The sequence below is a fragment of the Chiloscyllium plagiosum genome, unplaced genomic scaffold, assembly GCF_037043375.1.
Source record: "Chiloscyllium plagiosum isolate Xiang-an unplaced genomic scaffold, Cpla_swu_hap1 HiC_scaffold_2, whole genome shotgun sequence".
NCBI lineage: Eukaryota > Metazoa > Chordata > Chondrichthyes > Orectolobiformes > Hemiscylliidae > Chiloscyllium > Chiloscyllium plagiosum.
In genome coordinates, this window is record NW_028270140.1 from 30,948,611 (window position 1) to 30,976,068 (window position 27,458).

The 27,458-nt window shown below is 42.6% G+C and overlaps 1 protein-coding gene across 1 annotated transcript in view; it reads left to right on the forward strand.

The window, feature by feature from the left end:
• The window catches only part of megf10 (multiple EGF-like-domains 10), a 190,112-nt gene that overhangs the window by 80,222 nt on the left and 82,432 nt on the right, over positions 1–27,458 (forward strand). The window contains exon 6 of the mRNA XM_087995653.1: positions 19,454–19,700. Coding sequence (XP_087851779.1) covers positions 19,454–19,700 — 247 coding nt within the window. The remainder of the gene's footprint in view (positions 1–19,453; positions 19,701–27,458) is intronic.

Below are 27,458 nucleotides of genomic sequence, written 5' to 3' on the forward strand. Positions count from 1 at the left end.
GCCAGGTGGGACTAGATTGCGTTGGGATATCTGGTCGGCGTGGACAGGTTGGACCGAAGGGTCTGTTTCCATGCTGTACATCTCTATGACTCTATAACTCTATGTATCTAAGTACTGATTTAATTTGCTCTATAGATCTGCAAAGTCTGTTCACCAAGTTTACAATTTCTTTCACATAAAACAAACATATGTCGGTCTATCTACTGAGAGAACCAAAAACACTTCAGTTTTGTTTTGTAATTTATTTGTCTGAAAATGATGGTAGATTGTTCGATGCAGATTAAGTGAAAAGGGTATGTCCTGAGAGTTACAATGTGGTGCACTGTAGAAATAAATTCCTTACCAAATTGGATTTTAATCTCTGTGACCATGTGGACTATAAACCACCTGCTTTGCTTTTCAGTGAGTCTCTAAAGTATCGTAATCCTTGGAGTTTAAAAGCATTCACTATTAACAGACAATAACACTTCAGTCAATACATAGAACTTTTGATTTGAAGCAAATAAGATTGAATTATGGAATTCTAACTTGAAGCTTTCAACACAGCCACTGCCAGGGATTAATCAGATTGCTGAAAGTCACCTTTTTGTCAAGATTATTGGTATTTTTCCTATTACGTAATTTCATAGAGCTATTTTTGGCATATTTGGCCCATTAAATCTATGCTGGCTCTCTGGAGAGCAATCCAGTCACTTCCACTCCCCTGCTCTATCTCCATAATCCTTTATTTCCTTCAAGTGTCTATCCAATTTCCTTTGGAAATTATTGATAATCTCCGCTTCCATCACTCATATATGCAATGGTCCTTTTGAGTTTTCAGAATAACTCTTCCTTTTAAAAAACAGCAAAATAGTCATGATAGTTAAAACAATTTTAATCTTAAATCGGGTCCGATTGTAACAGTGTGCAAGTATTTATATTTTAAAGGAGTTGAGATGAGGCCCAAATGTTAGTCATGTCTCAGTTTGTCACATGCTCGTGTCTGAGTCAGACTGTTGTAGGCTCCAAACCCAGCCCAGAGCGTTGACCATATAATCCAGGGAGTGCTGCACTATTGGAGCTGCCTGAAGACTTTTTTAGTCACCTCCTTCACTGGTAGCATATTTACCCCATAGGTATTTTTGAAATGCTTAAATTATTTTTGCTGTTTAGTATTATCATTTCACACTTGCTGTCTGATTTGCAGAGTTATCTCTGGTGATAAATTAATATGCAAACCAAAAATGTTCACTCTTCAGGCAATAAATGCTGGCCTTACCAATAACATTCACCTCCTGTGAATGAATTTTTAACCACGCACATATTTTCAGGGAATGCAAATACATTGCAGATGTAATGCTTGAATTTGATTGTGGAAAGAATGAGTAGTCAATGGCTAACTGTCAGTTTAGAACCTTGAACAAATAATGGATGCAAACTCTCTCTGATTTCTTTGGTGTTGTGAACTGTCTTCTTGAGAAAAGAGCATATAATTACAGAACCAGGAGCGTAACATGAAAACAAATATAAAAATACTCTAGGGAATATTTGGTGCTGAACTAAAATGCATGTCGAGGTATTGCTATGAATAAACACTGCTTTCAGGAAATTGTTTCTTACATCCAGACTCCATCTGAGTGCAGACCGAGGTATGTGAAATTGCAGTAGTCTGACAGTAATTCCATTTGTGAGCAGCACCTCCATTTTAAAATGCTTAATTTTGTTTCCAAATCTCTTCCTGGCTGTGCCCCTACACTTCACCTGATTTATCTCCGTAATCACCTCTGGCCCCTCAACACCTTGAGATCTCCACACTCCTCCTATTCCAGTCTGTTGAATACCTCTGATTATCATTGCTCCTACATTGGCAGCTGTGCCTTCAGCTGTCTGCTCCCTCAGTTCTACAATTCCCCCCTACCCCAAAAAGATCTCCACACTTTTATCTGGATGCGTCATCATCTCTCCCAGCGTCTTGTGATGTGGTTTGGTGTCCAATTTTGATTTTTAATTGCCCCCAAGAAGTGCGTGTCGAACATTTTGCTATTTTAAAGGTGCTACAAAGTTGAAAGTTACGGTTGTTGATGTCTTGTTGTTACTGTTATGATATCACTTTTAGAGTGAAGTCCCTTTCAAAGATCAACATGCAAAAGCACCGTGTACATGATTGTTGTTATATGATCACAGGCCACTGCTCCTTTCACTTGAGACACAGGTTATGTCTGGAGATTACTTTATTGAACACATTAGTTTTGTAAATAAAAACACTAAAGATTTTCACATTAATAGAGTTCACATGCTCATATAAAGGTTATATTTTGTTACATTTAAATAACACAAGATTATTATTAAATGGGCATCCAGGATTCTTTTTCCTGAAATTTGAGTAAGAGCAAAGAAACCAGACTTATCAGCTTAAAGACCAAGAGAATCAGCAGGAAATAAAATATAACAATAATCTAGAAGTTCCCACAAGTTCACAAAATGAAACAAACTTCACAGTGAGTATCTCTAAAATGGCCAACTTTCTGAGGGGAGGGCAGCTGATTAAACCCACCTGATCTGAAGGCTATTTCAAATTTGAAACGTTGTCAAAAGGCAGTCCAACGCTGAACAAAGAGAAAGTGTGCCCAAATTCAAATATGATGTGGAGGAGCCAGTGTGGGACTGGGGTGGACAAAGTTAAAAATCACACAACACTAGGTTATAGTCCAACAGGTTTATATGGAAGCATCTAAAAGACGAAAGACTTAACAGAAATCTAGGTTTGTTTAATATATCATTTCAGTTGCATGGCACTGTAATCTTTTGGTATACATTCTGTGTCTTTTGGTCCTGCTCCACAGCCACTTAATGAAGGAGCGGCTCTCCAAAAGCCAGTGCTTCCAAATAAACCTGTTGGACTATAACCTGGTGTTATGTGATTTTTAACCAACTTCAGATAACAAGCAAAAAAATTAGCTGTTTCAGGAAAAATGCAGAGCCAACGAAACAAGCCTGAAGGTTAGTTTTAAGACTGAAAACTAAAAAAGGAAAATTAGGTACAGTGCTAACACCATATGAGAATGGATACCAAATCCTCCAGCATGAACTGTAAAGCTATTGATCTACTATCTTAATTCAAACTTTCAAACAAAGGACGCAGCTATACTTCATGGAGCATGCAGTTGAATAATCAGTTAAACAAGCTGTTAAGATAGCACTTGGTACCAAGAGGTTGCATGGAAAATTGAGATTTATCTGATGAGGACTTAAAGTTCTCAAAAAGATATGAAAAGTTCTGGAAGGTCAGATGCAGTAAAAGAAAACTTTGGAATTCATCACTTAGAATTGAAGTCTTACAATTAGTCAGTACATGCCATAACAAGGACAATGAATAAATCCTTTTGGATACTAAGCCATCACAATGAATAGCGGAGTTACTTTTTGTCATTTACATAAATGATTTGGATGCGAGCATAAGAGGTACAGTTAGTAAGTTTGCAGATGACACCAAAATTGGAGGTGTAGTGGACAGCAAAGAGGGTTACCTCCGATTACAACAGGATCTTGACCAGATGGGCCAATGGGCTGAGAAGTGGCAGATGGATAATTCAGATAAATGTGAGGTGCTGCATTTTGGGAAAGCAAATCTTAGCAGGACTTATACACTTAATGGTAAGGTCCTAGGGAGTGTTGCTGAACAAAGAGACCTTGGAGTGCAGGTTCATAGCTCCTTGAAAGTGGAGTTGCAGGTAGATAGGATAGTGAAGAAGGCGTTTGGTATGCTTTCGTTTATTGGTCAGAGTATTGAGTACAGAGGTTGGGAGGTCATGTTGCAGCTGTACAGGACATTGGTTAGGCCACTGTTGGAATATTGCATGCAATTCTGGTCTTGGAAAGATGTTGTGAAACTTGAAAGGGTTCAGAAAAGATTTACAAGGATGTTGCCAGGGTTGGAGGATTTGAGCTTATAGGGAGAGGCTGAACAGGCTGGGGCCTTTTTTCCTGGAGCGTCGGAGGCTGAGGGGTCACTTTATAGAGGTTTACAAAATTATGAGGAGCATGGATAGGATAAATAGACAGTCTTTTCCCTGGGGTCGGGGAGTCCAGAACTAAAGGGCAAGGTTTCGGGTGAGAAGAGAAAGATATAAAAGGGGCAACGTTTTCATGCAGAGGGTGGTACGTGTATGGAATGAGCTGCCAGAGGATGTGGTGGAGGTTGGTCAATTGCAACATTTAAGAGGCATTTGGATGGGTATATGAATAGGAAGGGTTTGGAGGGATATGGGCCGGGTGCTGGCAGATGGGACCAAATTGGGTTGGGATATTTGGTTGGCGTGGACAGGTTGGACCGAAGGGTCTGTTTCCATGCTGTACATCTCTATGACTCTAGTGATTGCCTCAACACCTATGAGAGCACTTCAGAAAGATCTATTGGGGCTGGGGTGCAGCAGAGGGGGAATGTGGAAAGTAAGGTCACACCATTGATACACTACTAGCAGATAGCACAAAATGGGAAGTACTTGTAACTGGACAACAGCCTATACAATCATTGAGTGGTACAAATAGTATTGACACTGTAGCCAAGACATAAAAATCAAGCAAGCTGTGTGACAAGTAAAGTCTATTGCATCTATTGTGCAGCTGTCCTGCCCTCTATGTCTACATCAAACATGCAGTGTAAAAAAGCACTGGACCTGCCTATGCAAGCAGATTGACTCCAGCCAGCTACTCCAGCTACTACCAGCCTCAACCAAACGGAAGACTGGTGCACATATTCAAAACCACGGTTGACTTGAGAGCTCGTGCAAATATACTACCCATCTAAATTCTGAAGGATACAACTGGGATTGTTGGACCTCAGTGAGGTACCTAATAACTGCTAAATTAACTTAATTAAGACATCTCGAGGCAATACCACCAACGCTGCCTGCACAAGATCCTGTGAATGCGCTGAGAAGAAAGATGCACCAACATCAGCGTCCTCCACCAGGCCATCATCGAGGTACTCACCACCCTTGATTGGCTATGACGGGTTGGACACATTGTCTACATGACCGCCACAAAACCTCTCCAGCAGGTGCTCTACGCTCAGCTCCAAAATGACAGGCGAGCCCCAGGTGGACAGAGGAACTGCTTCAGTGACACTCTCAAGGCCTCACTGGCGAAGTGCAGCATTCTCACTGACATCTCACCATCCAAAGTAGAGGAGGAACATCCAAGACTGTGTTGAGCACCTTGAGACTTGCCATTATAAATAACTGGAAGCGTTGCCATCTGGAATAAATGGAAGCCAGTTGAAAACATGAAAGGAGTGCTCTGCCACACCTACCCCTTCCCATGACCACCACATGCCCAAATGTAACAGAGCCTGTGGTAGCCATACAGTCTGTACAGCTACCTACAGATTCACCCTGAGAGCGGAAGAGTGTCATCCTTGTCTGTGAGGGATGGCCGATTATGATGATGCTAAGTTAATTGCATACAAGACATCTCCCTCACATCACTACACCAATGTAACTCAGCTATGGCAATTTGGCATGAAAACTTCAAATATTTCACCAGGTAACAGCAAACACGTTGGCTATAAAATAACTGCTAGCAATGTACAGCTTTCAACATTGTCATATCCATGATATAGTTGAGGTAGCTATGCTGGCAGAAGAGACCAGGAATATTTTCAGTCCAGGTTTTACCACAATTGGATTCTAACAGGTTTAACACCATAGCTAGTTTCAGGGCTGAAGCCAGTTGCATCTCAGCAAAGACACAATTTTATCAATCGATCCTCCCAGAAAGTGTGGTGTTCGCAGACAAGAAAAGCTGATGTGTGAACTGGATCACAATGGCATCTTCTGCCACCTGGATTACCTTACAGACTGGTATAGTTCAATGACATAAATATCATACAAACTAGTATACTTCAATTATGTGAATACCAAAGAAGGATAGGACAATTATGGTACGTCTAGATCTAAGATATTGAAATCGCTCCCTAAAGAGATGCCCATATGAGATTTCAATACTAGGGGAGTTGAACACCAACTTCTTCTCCAAACAACCATAAATATTGGTCAGTAGACTTAGCCAAGGAATCTCATGGAGTCATTATGTTCAGAATACCATTCAGAAGATATCGCTCCCGGTTTCTGATCATTCTATCAGTCAAGATCTGTTCTAACAATATATGGACAGAATTACAGAAAATGTATCTGAATAAGTGTGCATTGCATATCATGTTGTGGTAATAGGCAACAGCACAGAAAAGCATGATCAGAACTTTCACTCACTCATAGATGGCAGTAACTTGCTGTGAGAATAAGAGAGTAAGACAGATTAATTTGTTTGGCTCTGTGTATCCAGGTTACAGAATATGCCTGATGTAAGCCAAATGCCTACTCCATAAGACAAAGAATACTACAGCAATGCCTTGGATTCTTCAACATCTTGGCATTATACATTCTGAATTTTTCCAACAAATCATCGTAATTGAGAGATCTTCTAAAGAAATATATAGTATATGACAGGAGGATTGTAAACGTTGGTTTGAGTCTGTCAAACAAGTGTTATCAGCAGAACGCTGCACTTTGCTGTGTTATGGCCTAAGGAAGAAGACAATGCTAGAAGTTGTTGCTGTGCATCATGCAAGATGGTAGACCAATTGCACTTGAATTCAAAAGTCTATTGTAATTGCCGTTCAAGTATCCCAGCAAAGAATGTGAAACACTTCAATATCAGTATTCAGTATCACAAGTTGAAAGTTCAATATCTGCATAAGGCAATTTGTGCAGATTTAGGATGGCAATGCAAGTTGCTATTATGGGATTGGGTGGAGGCTTCAGAGCATGTTGCAAGGGGTGTGGAAACATTTTAGTGATATTTGCTGCATGTAATTACAGGGAGTTTTGAAGCTGCTGAATTTAGAATAAGTGCACACAACTTGCTTATCAACTTTAATTCTGAATTTAGCTCTCTACTTTAATCATAGAATCCCTACAGTGAGGAAGTAGGCCATTTGGTCCATTGAATTCACACTGACCCTCTGAAGGCTATTCCACCCAGACCCAGATCAACAATGGCTAATCCACCTAGCCTGCTTATGTTTGGATGGTGGGAGAAAACCAAAGCATCCAGAAGAAACCCATGCAGATATGGGGAGAATGTGCAAACTCCACACAGACAGTTGTCCGAGGCTGGAGTCAAACATGGGTCTCTGGCGCCGTGAGGCAGCAGTGTTAACCACTGTGTCATTCAGATAAATTAGTCAGGACTCTGAATTACCAACTCAAAGATAATACCAGTATGCTGCCAACTCTGCTATTTCCAAGAATATTGCTGAAATGAAATGTGAATTCTTTATGTCTTGGCTTGTGTCTGACATTTGTTTGTCTGTAACATTATGATTAAGCAACCGGTTAGCACTGTTAATTTTCTTAGAAATGTTTAGACCCTCTTGAAGCTCATTTTGTACCAGTATTTTTGATCGGGTATACATCAAGTACCTTAAACATTCACAACCTTTATTGCAGCAACTGCAGTGTGTATCATTCATATGATGTGTTCTATCAATCTGCAAAATACTACTAACCAGAATTATGGTAGCAGGTGCATGGGAACACAACTTGCAAGTTATAGAGTCATATAGTAGTGTACAGCATGGAAACAGACCCTTCAGTCCAACTTGTCCATACTGACCAGATTAAGCTAGTCCCATTTGTCTAAATGACTTCTTTGTATAGTCCTATTTGCCAGCATTTGGCACATAGCCCTCTAAACCCTTCCTATTCATATAGCATCCAGATGCTTTAAAGGTTGTAATTATACCAGCCTCCACCGCCTCCTCTGGCAGCTCATTCCTAACTCACACCACCCTCTATATGAAAATGTTGTCCTTTTGGTCTCTTTTAAGCCTTTCCTATAGCAGGGAGACCAGAATTGAATGCAGTATTCCAAAAGTGGCCTAACCATTATCCTGTACAGCTGCAACACTGACACTTTTAAGACTTGAAAGTACAACAGTGATTCTACAGTCATCATCATCACTGGGTCCAAATCCAGGAATTTAATTCCCTAACAGCGAGAATAATTTCTTCACATGGCAGAAATTCAAGAAGATTGTCAAGGGATAATTGGAGATTGGGAATAAATGGGGGCCTTGCCAGCAACACGGCTTTCCAAAAGTAAATTTTTTTTAAGAGAGCTTGCAATACAGGGAACATGCTGTTTCTTGAAAAATGTGAAACAACTGACAAACAGCATGATATATAGGACAGGAGGATAAGTAGACCATTCAGCCTCTTGATCCTCTTCCTCCAATTATGCACAATCATGGCTGATTTGTTTGTGTTTCAAATTCCAATTTCCTTTTACCCTCAACAAGTCTTGCCTGACTTAACAAGAATTAATCAATCTCTATATTTAAAGTATTCCTTTGCCCTGCCTCGAACACCTTCTATGATAAAGAGATCAAAAGTTGCACAACTTTCTGCAAGAATTTGCGTTTCCTCCTCTCTGTCCTGACCCATAATTTTAAAATACTGGCACCTAGACTGGACTGATCCACAAGAGGAAGCATCCTTTCTGTATCTACCTTATCAAGGCCATTCAGGATCTTCAATCAAATTACACCTCATTCTTCTAAACTTTGGAAAACTCCAGGCAGCTGGCAGCAGCTATAGCTTTCTCTTTGGCTAAGGTCTGCAGAGTGTAAAAGCTGCCAGCCACTTATTGGCTGGCATCTGTCCACCTCCTCTTCCTCCCCAGGGTGTTGGTGAAAGTTGAGGACCCTGCAGTTTTCTCACTACCTAACTGCAGTGTGGTTTGATGGGCTTTACAAGAAGAGATAGCTACGGTATCTCATCAGCTCTCCAGCCAGCTAACAATATGCCCAGGGCCTCACCCTGATCCTGTAACCTTTAATGCCACTTAACATTAAGAGTAAACCTGGTTTATTAGTGCAAGTGATTATGAAAGTTCCTTCCCTTTCCATTAAGGTCAATTGAAATGTCAGTAACATCAGTGTGTCTGTGTAACAGCTGGTGGTTTGTAACTTGATGATGGTGATGAGCTCAAAGGGATTCCTTACAGTTGTTTTTCTCCTCACATTCCCTTGCGGTCAAAAGTTACAATTTCTCTGTGAGGCGAACTCTTGATATCGTCCCTATGAATCATTTTGTAGCAATACTGATTCTGCAAAACAAAACCCTGTAGTTTTGTTCAATGGGAAAGTTATCAAACCAGTTCCCAGGTGGCCATGGAGTGATACAATATACAAAAGTTCCATTTGGACCATCATTCCGGCCCTGGCAATTTGAAAATTCAGTTATTCAGTTATTCAGTTAATTCCCCTGCTTTTTAGCACAATTCAGCCCTTTTAAATATGTAGCCAATAACCTATTAAAAGTTACGATTGGGTTTGTACAGGAAGTGCGCTCCAGAGCATTTTGAATTTTTGCAAAGTTGAGAAATCCAGGTATCAGTTTTGAATAGAAGGTATCGTAAAGACCTGTTGGACAGAGTGGTCTGTTTCTGTGCTGGCAATTCTGTGCTGGCGATTCCATCTATCTCATCATAACTATCCAACGTACCTTAATGTTCCCTTTTCTCTTGTATGGTTGAAGCCTGGTTTCTTTTTGAAAGTAACAAAGCTGTTTGAGTCGATCCTTTTTTGTCAAGGTTCTATGCTCTCACCAGTGTGAAAGATTTCCTTCCATCTTCCTCATTAGATTTATTAGTAACTATGGGCTGGATTTTATGAAAAGTTGGCCAAAATATTAATTCCAGCAGACGTGCAAAGAGGGCTTCTCTCCGTCAGCGCGAGCATGCTGTCTCGCCCAGTTTTATCTGAATTACTTTGTTATGAATGCCCATGTCACTGTGGTGCAGCTCTCACCAGCATTAGACGCACTAGCCATCTTCAGAAGTTTTGGAGATCCCCAGCTCCAGCACCATTTTAAACCAGATCAAGTGATCTTAGTTGCAGTCGTGGAAGAATTGCCTTGGACGAGGCCAACAGAGGAAAAGCCCAGCTGGCTGGAAGAAGGTGCATTATCGTCCCTGCTCTGTAAAGGTAAATGTCGCCATCTTCTCTCTGCTACCTCACATTCACTCTAACCCTGCCACTTTAGATTACATTACAGCGTGGAAATAGGCCCTTCGGCCCAACAAGTACACACTGACCCGCCGAAGCGCAACCCACCCATTCCCCTACATTTACCCCTTACCTAACACTACGGGCAATTTAGCATGGCCAATTCACCTGACCTGCACATCTTTGGACTGTGGGAGGAAACCGGAGTGCCCGGAGGAAACCCACGCAGACACGGGGAGAACGTGCAAACTCCACACAGTCAGTTGCCTGAGGCGGGAATTGAACCCGGGTCTCAGGTGCTGTGAGGCAGCAGTGCTAACCACTGTGCAACCGTGCCGCCCACTTCACCCAACTCCCACCAAGGATCATACCTGGCACTCTTTAATGTCGCCTGCAGCATCTTGCCTCACTTGCTCTCACCCAAAGTGATCCTTTCTGTGCCCTCTGCGCTGCCTACTGATTCACTCAAGACATCTCGGTACCTGCACCAGCAATAATAGCTGTGCCATACATTTTCACCTCATGCATGCCCTCCCTTTATCTTGTTCCAGATTATTAAAAAATCCCACACTACGGCAGAGTGGGTGGGTTCCTGATGTCCGATTCCTCACCCACTATGAGCAGAGACTCTTTGATATAAGGGGAGGAGACTGTGACCACTTTTATTGATATTGAGACATAGATCTTCATGTGCTGGCAATGAATTAAGATTCATTGTCAAGTGCTGTGCTGCTGTCCTATGACCACTACTGTGAATGTACTCTTAACATGCCTGAACCTCTATCCTACTTCACAACTCAATCTCCCTTTTCTCTCCTGCAGGTACCTACAGTATTTGCACAGTCTCTGCCATAGAGCAACTGGCCACTGTGATTTTGTCTCCTCTTTCTGCCATGAAGAAGCAGCAGGGTAGCCCTCAGAGGCTGCATCAAAGCTGCCTCTTGCCTCCTGTCCCAGCTCAGATACTAAAGATTCAGTTGGTACATGAGCCAGATACTGTCAGGAGTACTATCTGGTGAGCACATCATTGCTACATCTCCATAGCTCATCTTGGAGGAAAGACCCCAGGGCACTGGCACTCAGAAGACTGCCAGAGATAAGGTACCTGCTCAGCCCAAGGCAGGACACAGCACCTTGGTGTTGGCCATTCAAAACTTCATCCAAATACACAAGCAAGCATAGGCAGGCTTGCCGGAAGCACTGGGGAAAATAATTCGAAATTTGGAGGAGTAAGTCAACACTATCTGCACTGTGCTGCCTCAGACATGTAATCATTGGGCTGCCAACAGGGCAAGGTTGGCATTTGCTATGGAGAGCTAGGTCCAGCATATGCAGTGTCTTCCAAGTAGATGCATAGACCTGCATTCCATTTCTCTAGCCGTTGGTGCTCAGCACCAAACATGAGACTAACAGAGAAGGCTGAGGAACCTTGATCTCACCCGGGGTGCCCTTTTCTCACAAGGAGTCAAGTGTGGTGCCAATAGGTACACAGCCGGAAGGGGAACACATACAAGCTCTCCAGAAGTCTCTTCTCAAGTGACAGTTGATGTGGCCATGCCTTCACCTTTACCCTGTCTGTGGGAGTTCAAGCCATAGAGAGTGAACTTGCATCTGAGCAGGAAACTCACAGCATGTTTAGGCCCTCTGGACATAAATGCTGCCAGGGTCACCCAATGAAAATACCAAGGCCAATGATGCACTATAGTAGTGAAAACAGAAATTGCTGGTGAAACTTAGCAAGTTTGGCAATATCCAATGAAGAGTCAGTGGACTTGAAACATTTACTCTGCCTTCTCCCCACAGATGCTACCAGACCTGGTGAGATTTGGGAGGAAATTATAGTTTCAGATCTCCAGCATCTGTGGTTCTTTTTTTTTTAATTTTCAGGCTCTATATAGGACAGACTCTCTCCACCCCAGAAATATTCACTTTATACATCAACAATCTGAGCGAAGGAATTGAAAGCGTTGTTGTTATGTTTGCAGATGACACGAAGACAGCTAGAGGGACAGGTAGTGTTGAGGAAGTAGGGAGGCTGCAGAAGGATTTGGACAGGTTAGGAGAATGGGTAAAGAAGTGGCAGATTAGATTAGATTACCTACAATGTGGAAACAGGCCCCTCAGCCCAACAAGTCCACACTAACCCTCTGAAGAGTAATCCACCCAAACCTTTTTCCCTCTGACTAACGCACCTAACCTATGGGCAATTTAGCATGGCCAATTCACCTGACTTGCACATCTTTGGACTGCGGAAGGAAAGCCACAAATGTGCAAACTCCACACAGACAGTCACCCAAGGCTGGAATCGAACCTAGGACCCTGGTGCTGTGAGGCAGCAGTACTAACGACTGAGCCACCATGCCGCCACTGGAATACAATTTGAAGAAAGTGCAGGTTACACACTTTGGAAGGAAGAATAGGGCTGTAGACTATTTTCTAAATGGGTGGAGGCTTCAGTAATCTAAAGCACTAAAGGATCTTGGGAATCTTCATTCATGATTTTCTTAATGTTAACATGCAGGTTTAATTAGCAGTTAGGAAGACAAATGCTATGTTAGCATTCATTTCAAGAGAGCTAGAATACAACAAGAGATGTTCTGCTGAGGCTGTGTACATTTTATTAATTCATTTATAGGATATAGGCTTTTGTTAGACTGCTTTTGGAATATTATGAGCTGTTTTGGGTTCCCTTTCTAAGGAAGCATGGGCTGACCTTGGAGATGATCCAGAGGAGATTTAAAAGAATCATCTTTGGAATAAAGGGCATTTCACTTGTGAAGCAGTCTTTATTTGATGACGTTTAGAAGGATGAGGAGGATCTCATTGAAATGTATAGAATGCTGAGAGGCTCAGATACAGTGAACACAGAGAAGATACTTCCACGAGTAGGAGGGACTGGAACCCGAGTGAAGGGACGACCCTTGAGAATTGAGGTGAGGAGGAATTTCTTCAGCCAGAGGCTGGTTAATCTGTGGAACTTATTGCCTCAGAGAGCTGTGGAGGCCAAGTCATTAAGTGTATTTAAGACCAAAATAGGTTCTTGATTGGTAAGGGGATAAAGGGTTATGGTAAAAGGCAGGGGAATGGGGTTGAGAAATGTATCCGCCATGATTGAATGCCAAGGCAGACTAAATGGGCTAAATGGACTCACTCTGCTCCTGTATCTTATGGTCTCGTTCAGCAGCTTGGATACATTTCTTAATCAGTAAGACTATCAGTACAATATTAAATTCAAATTTTCACTGCAGCCCAGGAAATCCACTCAAATTGTGACAGTAGACAAGTCTTTGCATTTTGGAACAGGCAGAAAAATGAGAGGTATATCTAGCTCAGCTCCACCACTGCCATGACTCCCCATTTGCGAACAATTAAAGGATGTTCAATGTATCATCCTTTGCACAAATAATCTTGCCCTCATCATTGCACAATAACTTTCCACACTTATATATCTGCAGCATGCAATGCCACTCCAAAATGAAAAAATATTTACACGAAAGTTTCAAGAATGCACATTTCCAGAAATGAAACCCAGGGATAGATAAATGCATAATCCATATAGCACCATGCAGCTGATAGGCATTAAAGAATGATTTAATAGTATCAAGCTATGTGTAATGAATGAATGATGGGCTGAAGTATCATACTCTAAATTCAATGGGACTTCTTTTTTCAGGAGACTGATAGATTATAGAATCCCTACTGTGAGGAAATAGGCCATTGGACCCATGAAGTCCACACCGACCCTCCAAAGAATATCCCACCCAAACCCACCTCCTACCCTACAACCCTGGATTTCCCATGGCTAATCCACCTGAACTACACATCTCTGGACATGATGAGCAATTTATCATGGTCAATCCACCCATCTTTGGACTGTGGGAGGAAACTGGAGCAAACACATGCAGATACGGGGAGAATGTGCAAACTACACATGGACTGTCACCTGATGGTGGAATCAAACCTGGGTCCCCTGGCACTGTGAGGCAGCAGTGCCAATCACTGAGTCTCCACACCAACCCAACTCAAGGCACCATTAAAAATACATGCATTTCCCAAACCTTTGCTGAAGGATCCTTGAAATATTCACTTGAAATATCCACCAGGTCAGGATTTTTTTTTGCATTTCTTCATAGATTGAATTAATATTTAAGATTAACATAGCTCCTGTTTAGATCATCTGTTACAATATATTGTCAATGAACAAGGTTTAAAGCAATATCATCCCCCAGGCAGAATTGAGTTAGAATTACCCATAGTGACCATTGTCAAACTGTTAAAGTCCTGTTCTGATGAAGAGTCACCAAACCTCTGCTTTATACAATACAATACAGCACAGGAACAGACTCTTTGCCCCACCAAGCTTGCGTTGGTTCATAGTTATTATTTAGACCCACTCCTTATTGTCCATGTGTGGTTTCTATCCCTTTATTCACTTCCTGTTCAGGTGTCTATCACAATATGCTTTAAACTGGGCTAATGTGTCTGCTTACACTCCAGGCACCCACCAGTCTCTGTGTGAAACATTTTCTCTAAAGCTTTCCCCCTCTCACCTTGAACCTTCTTGTAGTTGGCCTTTCCACCTTGTGGAAAAAAAACCTCTGATTGTCCACCCTATCTATGCCTCTCGTAATTTTGTATACCTCTATCAGGTCAACCCTCAGCCTCCATCTTTCCAGTGGAAACAATCCAAGTTTATTTAACCTCTCCTCATTAGTAAAACCGTCCAGACCAAGTGACATCTGGTTCTCTGCTTCCTCTCCAAAGCATCCATGTCCTTCTGGCAGTGTGGCGACCAGAACTGCATGCAATATTCCAAATGTGGCCTAATTAAAACTCTGTACAGCTGTAACATAACCTGCCATCTTTTATACTCGATGTCCTGCCCAATGAAGGTAAGCATGCTGTATGCCTTCTTGGCCACATGTGTTGCTACTTTCAGGAATCTGTGGACCTGTATACCCAGATCCCTCTGTATGTCAATGCTCTGACAGGTTCTGCCACTTATTGTATAATTCGTATGTGAATTTGGTCTCCCAATGCATCACCTCTTATTTGTCCAGATTAAACTCCATCTGCCATTTCTCTGCCCAAATCTGCAATCTACATATTTCCTACAGCATCTTTTGACAATCCTCCTCCTTATCTGCAACTCCACCAGTTTTGCACACACCTGCAAACCTAATAATCCAACCAGCTACATTTTGCTCTAGATCATTTATATATATTATGAACAAGAAAGATCCCAGCACTGATCCCTGCAGAGCACCACTAGTTACTGAACTCTGTTCTGAAAAGCACCCTTCCACTGCTACTCTCTGTCTTCTGTGACCAAGCCAGTTTTGTATCCATCTAGCCAGCTCCACCTAAATGTCATGAGACTCCACTTTCTGTAATAGCCTGCCATTGGATACCTTATCAAATGCATTACTAATTTCCATGTTCGCAACATTCACTGCCTTTCCCTCATCAAGCATTCTTGTCTCCTTCCCAAAATACTCATTCAAGTTGGTGAGACATGACCATCCCCTATCTTCCCACAGATGTTGCCAGACCTGCTGGGTTTTTCCAGCAGTTTCTGTTTCTGAATTTAAAAATCCTCTTCAAACATCACAACTTGGACATAGATCACCTTTTCCATCATTGTCACTGGATCTCAGTTTTGGAACTTGCTAACAAATAGGATGAGTGTTTCTGAATATAGAATGAGATGATATAATTTTCTGAGCAACTCTTAAGTTAATCCTCCATTACACCCGAGTTCCAATAATATTAAAGCAACCAGGAAATACTTTACATCTTTGGCTGGGTCAGATATTTGTTTGCCTGGAACATGTTTTTAAATGAATAAATTTAAAGAGGAGATAGACAGATTTTTGATTAGTAGTGGGATGCAGGGTTATGGAAAGTGAAATTGAGGCCAAGGTGAGATCAGTGGTGGTCACATTAAATGGTGTTGCAGGCTCAAGCGGTTGAATTGCTTTTTTCTGCTCCTGGTTCTTGTGTTCTTATGTTATTTAATCAATCAATTGACACTGCAAGTTTCACCAAGAAATTAAACAGTTACAGAAAAGATCTTCACCTATGCTTTTGGCCTGTATTATGCCAACCTCTCCACTACCTTAAATATTCACTCCCCCCACTGCCAATGCACAGTGGCTCCAAGCCTCCCTGTACCATCTCATCAAACTTCCTTCATTAGTCCCTCCAAATCTCCCAACTCTACCATCTAGAAGGACAAGTATGAATGATACACAGGAACACCACCACCGTCAAGTTCCCTTCTAAGTCACTCACCATCCTGACTTGGCAATAGGACACTGTTCCTTCACTGTCACTGAGTCAAACTCTTGTCACTTCCTCTTAACAGCATTGTGGATGCATCTGTACCACATGAACTGCAGTCCTTCAAAATGACAGGTCACCACCACCTTCTCCAGGGAAATTTAGGGAAGAAAAATAACCACTGGCCTTGCTAGAGAGATCAACAGTCTGAGAATAGGGTAATATGTAGTTGAGGTATTCTTTAATTAACCTGGGGGTTCAAAATAATATGCAGCCTGATAACAGGATTAATCTGGGGAAAGGAGGAGAAAGTGAGGACTGCAGATGCTGGGGATCAGTGCTTAAAAATGTGTTGCTGGAAAAGCGCAGCAGGTTAGGCAGCATCAAATGAGAAGGAGAATCGACGTTTCGGGCATAAACCCTTCTTCAGATTCTCCTTCTCCTTTGATGCTGCCTGACCTGCTGCGCTTTTCCAGCAACACATTTTTCATCTGGGGAAAGTCAAATCAAATAGTGATAATGAACATGAAATTTAAAATGTGAGTCTCCACCCTTGCATGTATCATCTTTTATAATAGTTCAACATTCCCTCTACCTGACCCATTGCCAGGTCACAATGTTGAGCTTCTGTCAATTGCCCCACTGCCTTGGGTTCGGGGGGTTGTGTATGGAGAGGTCATTGGTGTTTTGAGAGTCCATTCAACATTTCCACCCAGATTCCTGGCAGCACAAGGTATCTTCAGTCACATAATACCAGAGTTAATCATCTGAAACAGTGACATGAAGCCACAGTTTGGTTTTGCTACTGCAGTGATTTGAATTAGTCTGGGTATGTACTATTGCATTTGCAAGAACGGGATGTGACATGGAATGTGTTGTGCGTATCTTCCGTGCAATTTACGGATTGTGCACACGAGCACAAATTCCTGCCCCTTGTTTCATGTCGTTGGTTTGGCCTATGCTTTCTATCTTAAATACATACCATTTGTGTCTGCAGGAGAGAAGCAAGAGGCTATCAGTGGAAATCACCCCAGGGAATGCCTCCATAGAATATCTAGCTTTAATTGGATTGCATCCAGACTGCAGTCAAATAAAATACCCAGGAAAACGTAGATTGCATCTCGAGAAGTTTCATCTATGCAGTTAATAAGCTCTCATGCTGTGAAAAATGTTTACTCTGAGGGCAATCCAATGCTTTTTAATCAATTGGATTAAAGGAAGACTGGTTTCTTCTCTGTCCCAATTTATTCACCCTTAAGCGCAGTTTCACTCAGACAGTGGAAGTTAGTCATGAGGATCAAAATGCCCACAAGTAAATTTTAGTAAATTGAAAAATACTTATCGCACAAGTCTTTTGCTCTACGTGATCCTCAGTGCAGGTCAACAAGATTGTGATTGTGGTTTTTGGTTGTGTTTCACATTTGGCTGTCAATTCAGTTGAAGCAGATACTTTGGAACTTGACTGCATGTAATGAAATGCAGAGGCAGAGCCAACATCTGGCAGTTGGCAAGTTTTGCCTTCCTATTATTATCTTGTTATTCTATTGCCCTGCTGAAGTTGTTATAGATTGGTGACTGGTTTAATTACGTTTTATTTATGGAATACTAAGTGAATGTGAAATAATGATTCAGATACAAACTGGAAACAAAATACAACGTGCCAATCAAGGACATGTTTGCTTGTACGTGTGACAAAGCTTCGTTAAATTGGTTTTTGCACTGAGTAGCGTATGCTAGGAGGGGACATTGAGTAGAATGGACCTATAATTCCTGATGTTTAAAATAATGAAATGTGTAAAATTATTAAGGACTTGACAGGTTAGACGCTGAAAAAATGTTTTCCTTGGCTGGAGAATCTAGAATATGGGGTTATGGGATCACAACAAGGGATCACCTTTAAAGATTGAGATAAGGAAGATGTTTCCATCCAGAGGGATGTGAATCTTTGGAAGATTTTGACCCACAGGACTGATCAGTACATTTAATAGGTATTTTGGTTTTAAGTGAATTAAGAAATAGGGCAGAAGGACTGAGTTGAGATAGAGACTCAGTTGTGATCTTGCTGAATGAAGTAAGTTCAAAGAGCCAAATAGCCTACTCTTGCTCCTATTTCTTATGTTCTGCTGTACAATGGGGTGATCAAGTACAGGGGATGAAGAGCTACAGTGAGTGAATCTCCAGAACTTGCTGAACATACTGTTCTCCACTTATTACCTTGTACAAATGGCATCCCACCCTCGCTCCCCTTGTTATTTTTAATAGGTTTCTGGATTTACATTTTAATTATTATTTAACTCACTTGTCGAAAGTTATAGCTGGTGATCAAAATCTTAAGTACCTTTTTAATGGCATGATAATTGCTAATTTAATGGCAGTCAACCTCTCTGAACTAGGAAGAGAACAATTTAAAATGTTCATTCTTACATCAACGCAGTCAATTATTTGAGATTTAAATCATTTCAAATTCCAGTAATTACAATTTTTTTCTTACATTTCTTTCTATCTTTGTCTTTCTCCTTCAATACAATCTTTTCTTTCATATTTCTTTTACCATACCTGATTTGACTCTAATTCACCTGGTTTCCTTGTCCATCGTTCATCTGTTTATTTCTCAATGCTTAAATTTAATTGGTGAAGCGGATAGGTTCTTTGTACCATCTACAAGATGCATTGCCATAACTTGCAAAGCCTCCTCCAACAATCTAATCTAGGTTCCTACCATCCAGAAGGACAAAAGCAGCTGGTATGTGGGAATGTTATCTCCTTCAATTTCCTTCCAGGTTACTTCACTGTTGCTGGAACTTCTTTCCTAACATCATTGTCGGTGTGCACGTAGAATGGACTGTATTGGTTCAAGAAGGCAGCTTACCGTCATCTTATCAAGGGCAGTTGGTAGAGGCAATAAGTGCTGGTGTTGCCAACAATGTCTACAAGCAATGAAATGATACAAAAAAATGAGTTGGTAATGATGAATACACCAAGTCTTAATTTTACATGCCATATTTGGGATAACTTGTTGATTATATGCTTAGCAATTCTACATAGATTCTGCATTAAGATTTTAATTTGAAGATGACTGTGACCTTACTTGACAGAGAACTCTCTTTTTTATCTCTATTTCAGCATGTGACAGTAACCATTGGGGCCCACACTGTAACAACCGCTGTCAGTGTAAGAATGGAGCTCTGTGTAATCCCATCACTGGAGCCTGCTTCTGCACACCTGGATACCAAGGTTGGCGATGTGAGGAGATCTGCAGTGTTGGAACGTATGGGAATGGATGTCATTTAAAGTGCCAGTGTCAAAATGGGGCAACGTGTGACCACGTGACTGGCGAATGTAAATGCCCACCAGGATACACTGGCGCATTGTAAGTACAGACTCCATCAGATGGTAGTTTATTTTCAGGAAGATAGCATCTTTATATTAGATTAGTATTAATAGAAAATGTTGTGGGTCCAATTGAGGCTCCACATTGTCTATTTGATTTTTTAAAAAGTGTCTGTTTTCTTTGGTGATAGAATCAATGTTGCATGGGATCCCCAATACTTTGATACAACATTATGTTTACTCATGGATTTGTGTTTAACCACAGAATCTCATGATTTTTACAGCACAGAAGGAAGCCATTTGACACACTTAACGTCTATATGAGCTGTCCAAGTGTGCAGTTCACTGAGTGGTATTTTCTGATCTTCTCCCATAATACTGCACATTCCTCTTTTCAAATAACAACGTAATTCTCTTTTGAATGTCTTGATTGAATCTGCCTTTACCATGCTGTTAGGCTGTGCACTACAAAGCTTAACTATTGACTGTGTGAAAAATTTCTGATCCTTACCTGAGTGGGCACACTTTGAGTGCAAGTTCATACAGAGTGCTGGGAGTTTGGTGAATAAGGGGACCTTTAGTCACTTTCCATCTTTGTTTGTATTTCACATTGAATCTGTAACTGAAATTTACTGTTCAACATGAGTTGGATGTCATGTTACACTTCGACAGGACATTGGTGAGGCTACCTTTGGAGTACTACATACAGTTCTGGTCACCCTGCTCAGGGAAGGATTTAATTAAATTGGAGTGAGTTCAGAAAAGATTTACAAAGACATTGCCATGAATGGAGGGTTTGAGTTATAAGGAGAGACTGGGATATTTTTCACTGGAATGTAGGAGATTGAGGGGTGACCTTATTGATGTTTATAAAATGATGAGGGGCATAGATAAGGTGAGTAGCCAAGATCTTTCCCCTAGGATAGGGGAGTTCAGAACTGGAGGTTTTTTTTAGGTGAGAGGAGAAAGATTTAAAAGGGATTGGGGGGGCAATGTTTTCACACAGAGGGTGGTTCATACGTGCAATGAACTGTCAGAAAAAGTGGTGGATCCAGGTACAGTTACAATATTTAAAAGATATTTGGACAGGTACATGAATAGGAAAGGTTCAGAGGATATTGACCAAATGCAGGCAGATGGGACTAGTTTAGTTTGGGAATCTTGGCCGGCATGAACGAGTTGGGCCAAAGGGATTGTTTCTGTGCTGTATGACTGAATTATTCTATCAGTGTATAGGGCCAAATTAATGTATTTTGCACATAGTGTAATGAAATCTTCCAGTTACATCATTTTCTCACATTGTTCTCGGCATACTATAACATTCAGAGTACGTTATAGGGAAGTGATAGCCTCGTGGTACTATTGGTGGAGCAATAATCCAGAGATCCAGTTAATTTTCTGGGACCCAAGTTCGATCCTGCCATGGCAAATGGTGGAATTAGAATTCAATAAAAATCTAGAATTAAGAATCTGATGATGACCGTGAATTCATTGTTGATTGCTGGACAAACCCATCTGGTTCATTAATGTCCTTTCGGGAAGGAAACTGCCATCCTTACCTGGTCTGGCCTACATGTGACTCCAGACCTACAGCAATGTGGTTGACTCTTAACTGCCTTCTGGGTAATTAGGGTTAGGCAATAAATGGTGGTCTAGCCAGTGGCGCCCTCATCCCATGTTAGAATAAAAAAAGTATAGTGGAAATGTTCAGTTCTGCCCAGCAGCAGGTGAGGGGGTTCATTGAAAGGTATTCAGTAGATCACGCAGAACAGTTCAGGTTCACTGAAGAATAGTTTTGCGGGGGAAGGGGCCATAACTGGTTGGAGAAACAGACAAGAGAGGGGCAGACTCAATTTTTGAAGGGTGGCAGCAAGCTGTGTTTGTGGTAAGGCTGCTGAATATACAGATTCTGTACAGGCTCACCAATAAAGAGTAAAGCACAGTCACCTGGCTCCTTGCTGCTATAACAAATTTAGAAAGAAATTCAAATATTTAATAGGCAGCAAAGGGTTGAAGTCAGGACTCAGAAGAGTCCCAGGGAGCTTAGAAAGTGGGAAGCTTAATGTTGGGGAAACCACATGGTATTTGGAATAAACCAATGAGCATTAAAACTTCAGTGCAGCTGAGAGAGTGTGAGCCGACGACATCACAGGCAGAATTTGCTTAATGTAACTGAGCAAGACTCAAGTTCAGGAAAAACCCAGAGTCAGGACTGGCTCAATGAAGCTAACTTTGGTGAAGAACTGGAGCTACGCTTCTGAATGAGTACAGCAGTGCAGAGATGCATGGACCCAGGACACATGGATGATTGATTAGAACAGGAGCAATCATTAAAACAGTTCATGATGGAATAACCCCTGAGAAGGACTTTCAAGGCCAGATCAGCAAAAACAGTTTAATGAGAGTTGATGACCCATTGTAGTATTAATGTCTGGAGGGTGTTGATGAGAAATCCATAGGATCTGTCTTGATCACATTTGCTACTTGATGTGCTCTGTCACAGCTTACCACATATTAATTTTGGGAAAAATATGTTTTGAAGATTATATCATTTTTCTAACTGTTTAAAGTTAGCTTGATGTTTGTTCAAAAATGTGGGATCTTATGATTTTATCCTTATAGCAAGTACTCAGGATCTTCCCATTTGTCAACTTCAAAAACAAAGGTTACTGATCTCCAAAAACAACATTTGGTGACCTTGGTTGTATGTAAGGTTGGTGGTCTGGTCTGAGATCATAGAATCACACAGTACAGAAGAGGCTTTTCGGCTCATCAGGCAAAAGTGAAGACTGCAGATGCTACAAGTCAGAGTCTAGATTAGAGTAGTGCTGGAAAAGCACAGCAGGTCAGGCAGCATCTGAGGAGCAGGAAAATCAATGTTTCGGGCAAAAGCTTTGGGCTCATCAGGTCTATACTATCAAAACTATGCTGCTACCTGCACTAATCCCACTTTCCAACACTAGAATGTTGGAATGTTATGACATTTAAACTACACATCGAAGTGTTTTTTATAGGATATGAGATTTCTTGTCCCAACCACCACCCCAGACAGTTCATTCCAGATTCCCACCAACCTCTGGGTGAAAAGATATTATATCAAATCCCTGCAAAAATCACCTGCCTTTCACTTGAAAATTATGCCTCCTTGTTGCTGACCCTTTGACAAAGGGGAACAGTTGCTTTTTATTCATTCTGGAAAAAGTGAGGACTGCAGATGCTGGAGCTTAGAGTCAGAGTGTGGTGCGGGAAAAGCACAGCTGGTCAGACAGCATCCAAGGAGCAGGAGAATTGACGTTTCAAGCATAAGCCTTTCATCAGGGGTGTCAAAATGGCTCAGTGGTTAGCACTACTGCCTCAGAGTGCCACAAATCTGGGTTCGATTGCAGCCTTGATTGCATGGGCTTCCTCCGGGTGCTCCATTTTCTCCTGCATCCAACCCCTTGCCTTCAATTGCAACAAGGACAGAACTCCCCTGGTCCTCACCTTCCACCCCACCAACCTCCAGATACATTGCATCATTCTCCGCCATTTCCACCACCTACAAAGAGACCCCAACACCAGACATATAGTTCCCTCCAAACCCCCATCTGTGTTCCCTCCGTGACTCCTTTGGTAGGTTTGGTTCCCCCCCACCAACCCACCCTCCACACCTGGCACCTTCTGACACAGCAAGAAGTGCAAAACCTGCGCCCACACCTCCCTCTCACCTCATCCAAGGCCCCAAAGAATCATTCCACATCTGACAGAGATTTACCTGTACTTCCACATATGTCGTGTACTCTGTCCGTTGCTCCCGACGTGGTCTCGTCTACATTGAGGAGACAGGATGCTGACCTGCAGAACGTTTCAGAGAACATCTCTGGGACACATGCAGTAAACAATCACACTGCTCGGTGGCCGAACACTTTAACTCCCCCACCCACTCCGCCAAGGACATGCAAGTCCTGGGCCGCCTCCACCGCCAAACCCTAACCACCTGATGCCTGGAGGAAGAACACTTCATCTTCCGCCTTGGGACCCTCCAACCCCATCTGATCAATGTGGATTTCACCAGTTTCCTCATTTCCCCTCCCCCCACTTATCCAGATCCAAACTTCCACTCGGCACCACTCTAACTGTCATAGAACATAGAACATAGAACGTAGAACACTACAGCACAGAATAGGCCCTTCGGCCCACGATGTTGTGCCGAACATTTGTCCTAGCTTAAGCACCCATCCATGTACCTATCCAATTGCCGCTTAAAGGTCACCAATGATCCTGACTCTGCCACTCCCACAGGCAGCGCATTCCATGCCCCCACCACTCTCTGGTTAAAGAACCTACCCCTGACATCCCCCCTATACCTTCCACCCTTCAACTTAAATTTATGTCCCCTTGTAACACTCTGTTATACCCGGGGAAAAAGTCTCTGACTGTCTACTCTATCTATTCCTCTGATCATCTTAAAAACCTGTATCAAGTCACCCCTCATCCTTCGGCGTTCCAATGAGAAAAGGCCTAGCACTCTCAACCTATCCTCGTATGACCTATTCTCCATTCCAGGCAACATCCTGGTAAATCTCCTCTGCACCCTCTCCAAAGCTTCCACATCTTTCCTAAAGTGAGGTGACCAGAACTGCACACAGTACTCCAAATGTGGCCTTACCAAGGTCCTGTACAGCTGCAACATCACTTCACGACTCTTGAATTCAATCCCTCTGCTAATGAACGCTAATACACCATAGGCCTTCTTACAAGCTCTATCCACCTGAGTGGCAACTTTCAAAGATCTATGAACATAGACCCCAAGATCTCTCTGCTCCTCCACCTTACTAAGAACCCTACCGTTAACCCTGTATTCTTATTTATCCTTCCAAAATGGACAACCTCACACTTGACAGGGTTGGACTCCATCTGCCACTCCTCAGCCCAACTCTGCATCATATCTAGGTCCCTTTGCAGCCGACAACAGCCCTCCTCACTATCCACAACTCCAGTCTATCAGTCCTACCAGTCTATTTTCCTTCCCACCTCTCCACTCCACCTTCCTCTCTAAACCTATCACATTTACCCCCAGATTCATCTACCTATCGCATTCCAAGCTACCTTACCCCCAGGTCCATCCCCCCTCCCATTTATCTTTCAGCTTTCTTGGGCCACAAGCCTCATTCCTGATGAAGGGCTTATGCTCGAAATGTCGATTCTCCTGTTCCTTGGATGCTGCTGGACCAACCATGCTTTCCCAGCACCACACTCACCCTGTCCAATTCTGCCTCAGAATCATATTCACCTCTGTCATGCCCCCCCCCCCTTCTCAACTTTCTTGCATCAAAGAAAACAACCAAGGCAACATCCTGGTGAATCTCCTTTGCACCCCCACCAGTACAATCTCATCCTTCCTATTGTGTGGTGACCAGAACTGCACACACTACTCCAGCTGTGAGCTAACAGAAGTTCCTAATGTAGTAAATAAAAACCAAAACAACTGCAGATGTTCTAAATCAGAGACAAAAATAGAAATTGCTGGAAAAGGTCAGCAGGTCTTGCAGAACCTGTGGAGATAAATCTTAGTTAACATTTCAGCTCGAGTGACCCTTTCTCAGAACTAATTACAGTTAGTAAAATGTCAGTTTATATGCAGAAGATAGGGTGGGGGCAAGGGGTAAGAAGTAAATGATAGGTGGGGATGGAGCCCAAAGGGAGAAGAACACTTAGACAGACAAAGAAATGGATAATGATCTGGCTCGGAGAGTGAATAGCAGTTAATGGAGACTGTTAGTGGCTAACATTAGGTAGTGGGTAATGGCATCTATGTGATAACAAAGCTTGGTTGTGGGGATTGGGGTAAGGACATGGGAGAGCTCAGCCCCTAAAGTTATTGAATTTGATATTGAGTCCGGAAGGCTGCAGGGTTCCCCGTGGAAAATGAGGTGCTGTACATCTAGTTTGCGCTGTTCTTCCAGCTTGCACTGAGCTTTGCTGGAGCACTGCAGCAAGCTGGAGATAAATTGGCCAGGGAACAAGGCGGTCTGTTAAAGTGACGGGCAATTGGAAGCTCAAGGTCTTTTTTTGCGGGCAGAACATAGATGTTTTGTGAAGCGATCACCCAGTCTACGCTTTGTTTCCCCAATGTAGAGGAGACCACATTGTGAACAGCAAATGCAGTAGACTAGATTGTGTGAAGTGCAGGTAAAATGCTGCTTCACTTGGAAGGTGTGTTTGGGCCCTTGGATACTGAGGAGGGAGGAAGTAAATGGGCAGGTGTTACACCTTCAGCGGTTGTAGCAGAAGATGCCTTGGGGCAATGGGGTCGTGTTGGCAGTAAAGGAAGAAGGGACCAGGGTATCCTGGAGGGAACAGTCCCTGTGGAAGGCTGACAAAGGAGGGAAGGGGAGGGGAATGTGTGTCTAGTGGTGGCATCTCATTGGAGGTGGCAGAAATGGCGGCTGATGATTCTCTAGATGTGGATGGTAGGTAAGGACAAGGGGAACCTTAATGCTGTTGCAGGAGGGAAGAGACAGGGTGAGGGCAGAAGTGCAGAAGATGGTTTGGACCCAGCTGAGGGCCCTGTCAACAACAATGCTGGGAAATCTTCAGTTGAGAAAGAAGATAGACATTTCAGAGGCTCGCTTTTCCAAGTTGGCATCATCAGAACAAATGTGATGGAGACGGAGGAACTGGGAAACTGGAATGGAGTCTTTACAGGAAGCAGAATGTGAGGATGTATAGTCCAGATAGCTGTGGGAGTCAGTGAGTTTATAGTGGATATTAGTATCCAGTCTCGCCCCAGAAATGAAAACAAAGATGTCAAGGAAAAGAAGGGAGGAGTCAGAGATGGACAGGATGAAGGTGAGAGCGGGTGGAAATTGGAAGCAAAATCGATAAACGTTTCTAATTCTGGATGAGAGAGGAAGGCAGCACCGATGATATTAATATATTGGAGAAAAGGTTGTGGATGGGGCCAGAATAGGACTGGAACTAGGAATATTCCACGTACCCTATGAAGAGACAGGCATAACTGGGGAGGCCATGTGAGTACCCCTCTGACCTGAAGAAAATGAGAGGAGTTGAAAGAGAGGTTGTTGAGGGTGAGCATGAGCTCGGCCAAGTGGAGGAGGGTGGTGAGGTGTGGGGACGGTTCAAGCCTTTGCTCAATGAAGAAGCAGAGAGCCCTGAGACCATCCTGGTGGGGAATGGGCATGTAAACGGATTGCACGCCCATGGGAAAGACGATGTGGCTGAAGCCTGCAAAACAGGAAATTCCAAAACTGGGGTAAAACATCAGCGGAATTGCGGATGTAGTGCGCAAGGTCAGGATCTGGGGAGAAAAGACTGAGTCAGAGTAGGGAGAGATGAGTTCTGTGGGGCAGGAGCAGGCTGAAACAATGGGTCTGCCTGGGCAGTCCTGGTTGTGAATTTTGGGAAGGAGGTAGAAATGAGCTGTGAGGGGCTGGGGGACTATCAGCTTGGGGGCAGTGGTGGGGAGACCACCAGATGAAGTGGGGGTCAGTGACTATAATTGATACATTGGCCTGATGTGCCATGGTGGGGTCATGGTCCAGGAGAAGATAGGAGGAGGTATCTGAGAGTTGGCGCTCAGCCTCTGCAATGTAGAGATCAGTACACCAGACTACAACAGCACCACCCTTATCAGCAGGCTTAATAACAAAGTCAGGGTTGAATCTGAGAACACGGAGTGCAGTCAGTTACTGGAGGATAGGTTTGAATGGGTTGGGAGCTGGGCAGAGAAATTGAGGTGTTCAATGTCATGTCGACAGTTCTCAAAGAACAGATCAAGTACACGTAAAAGGCCAGA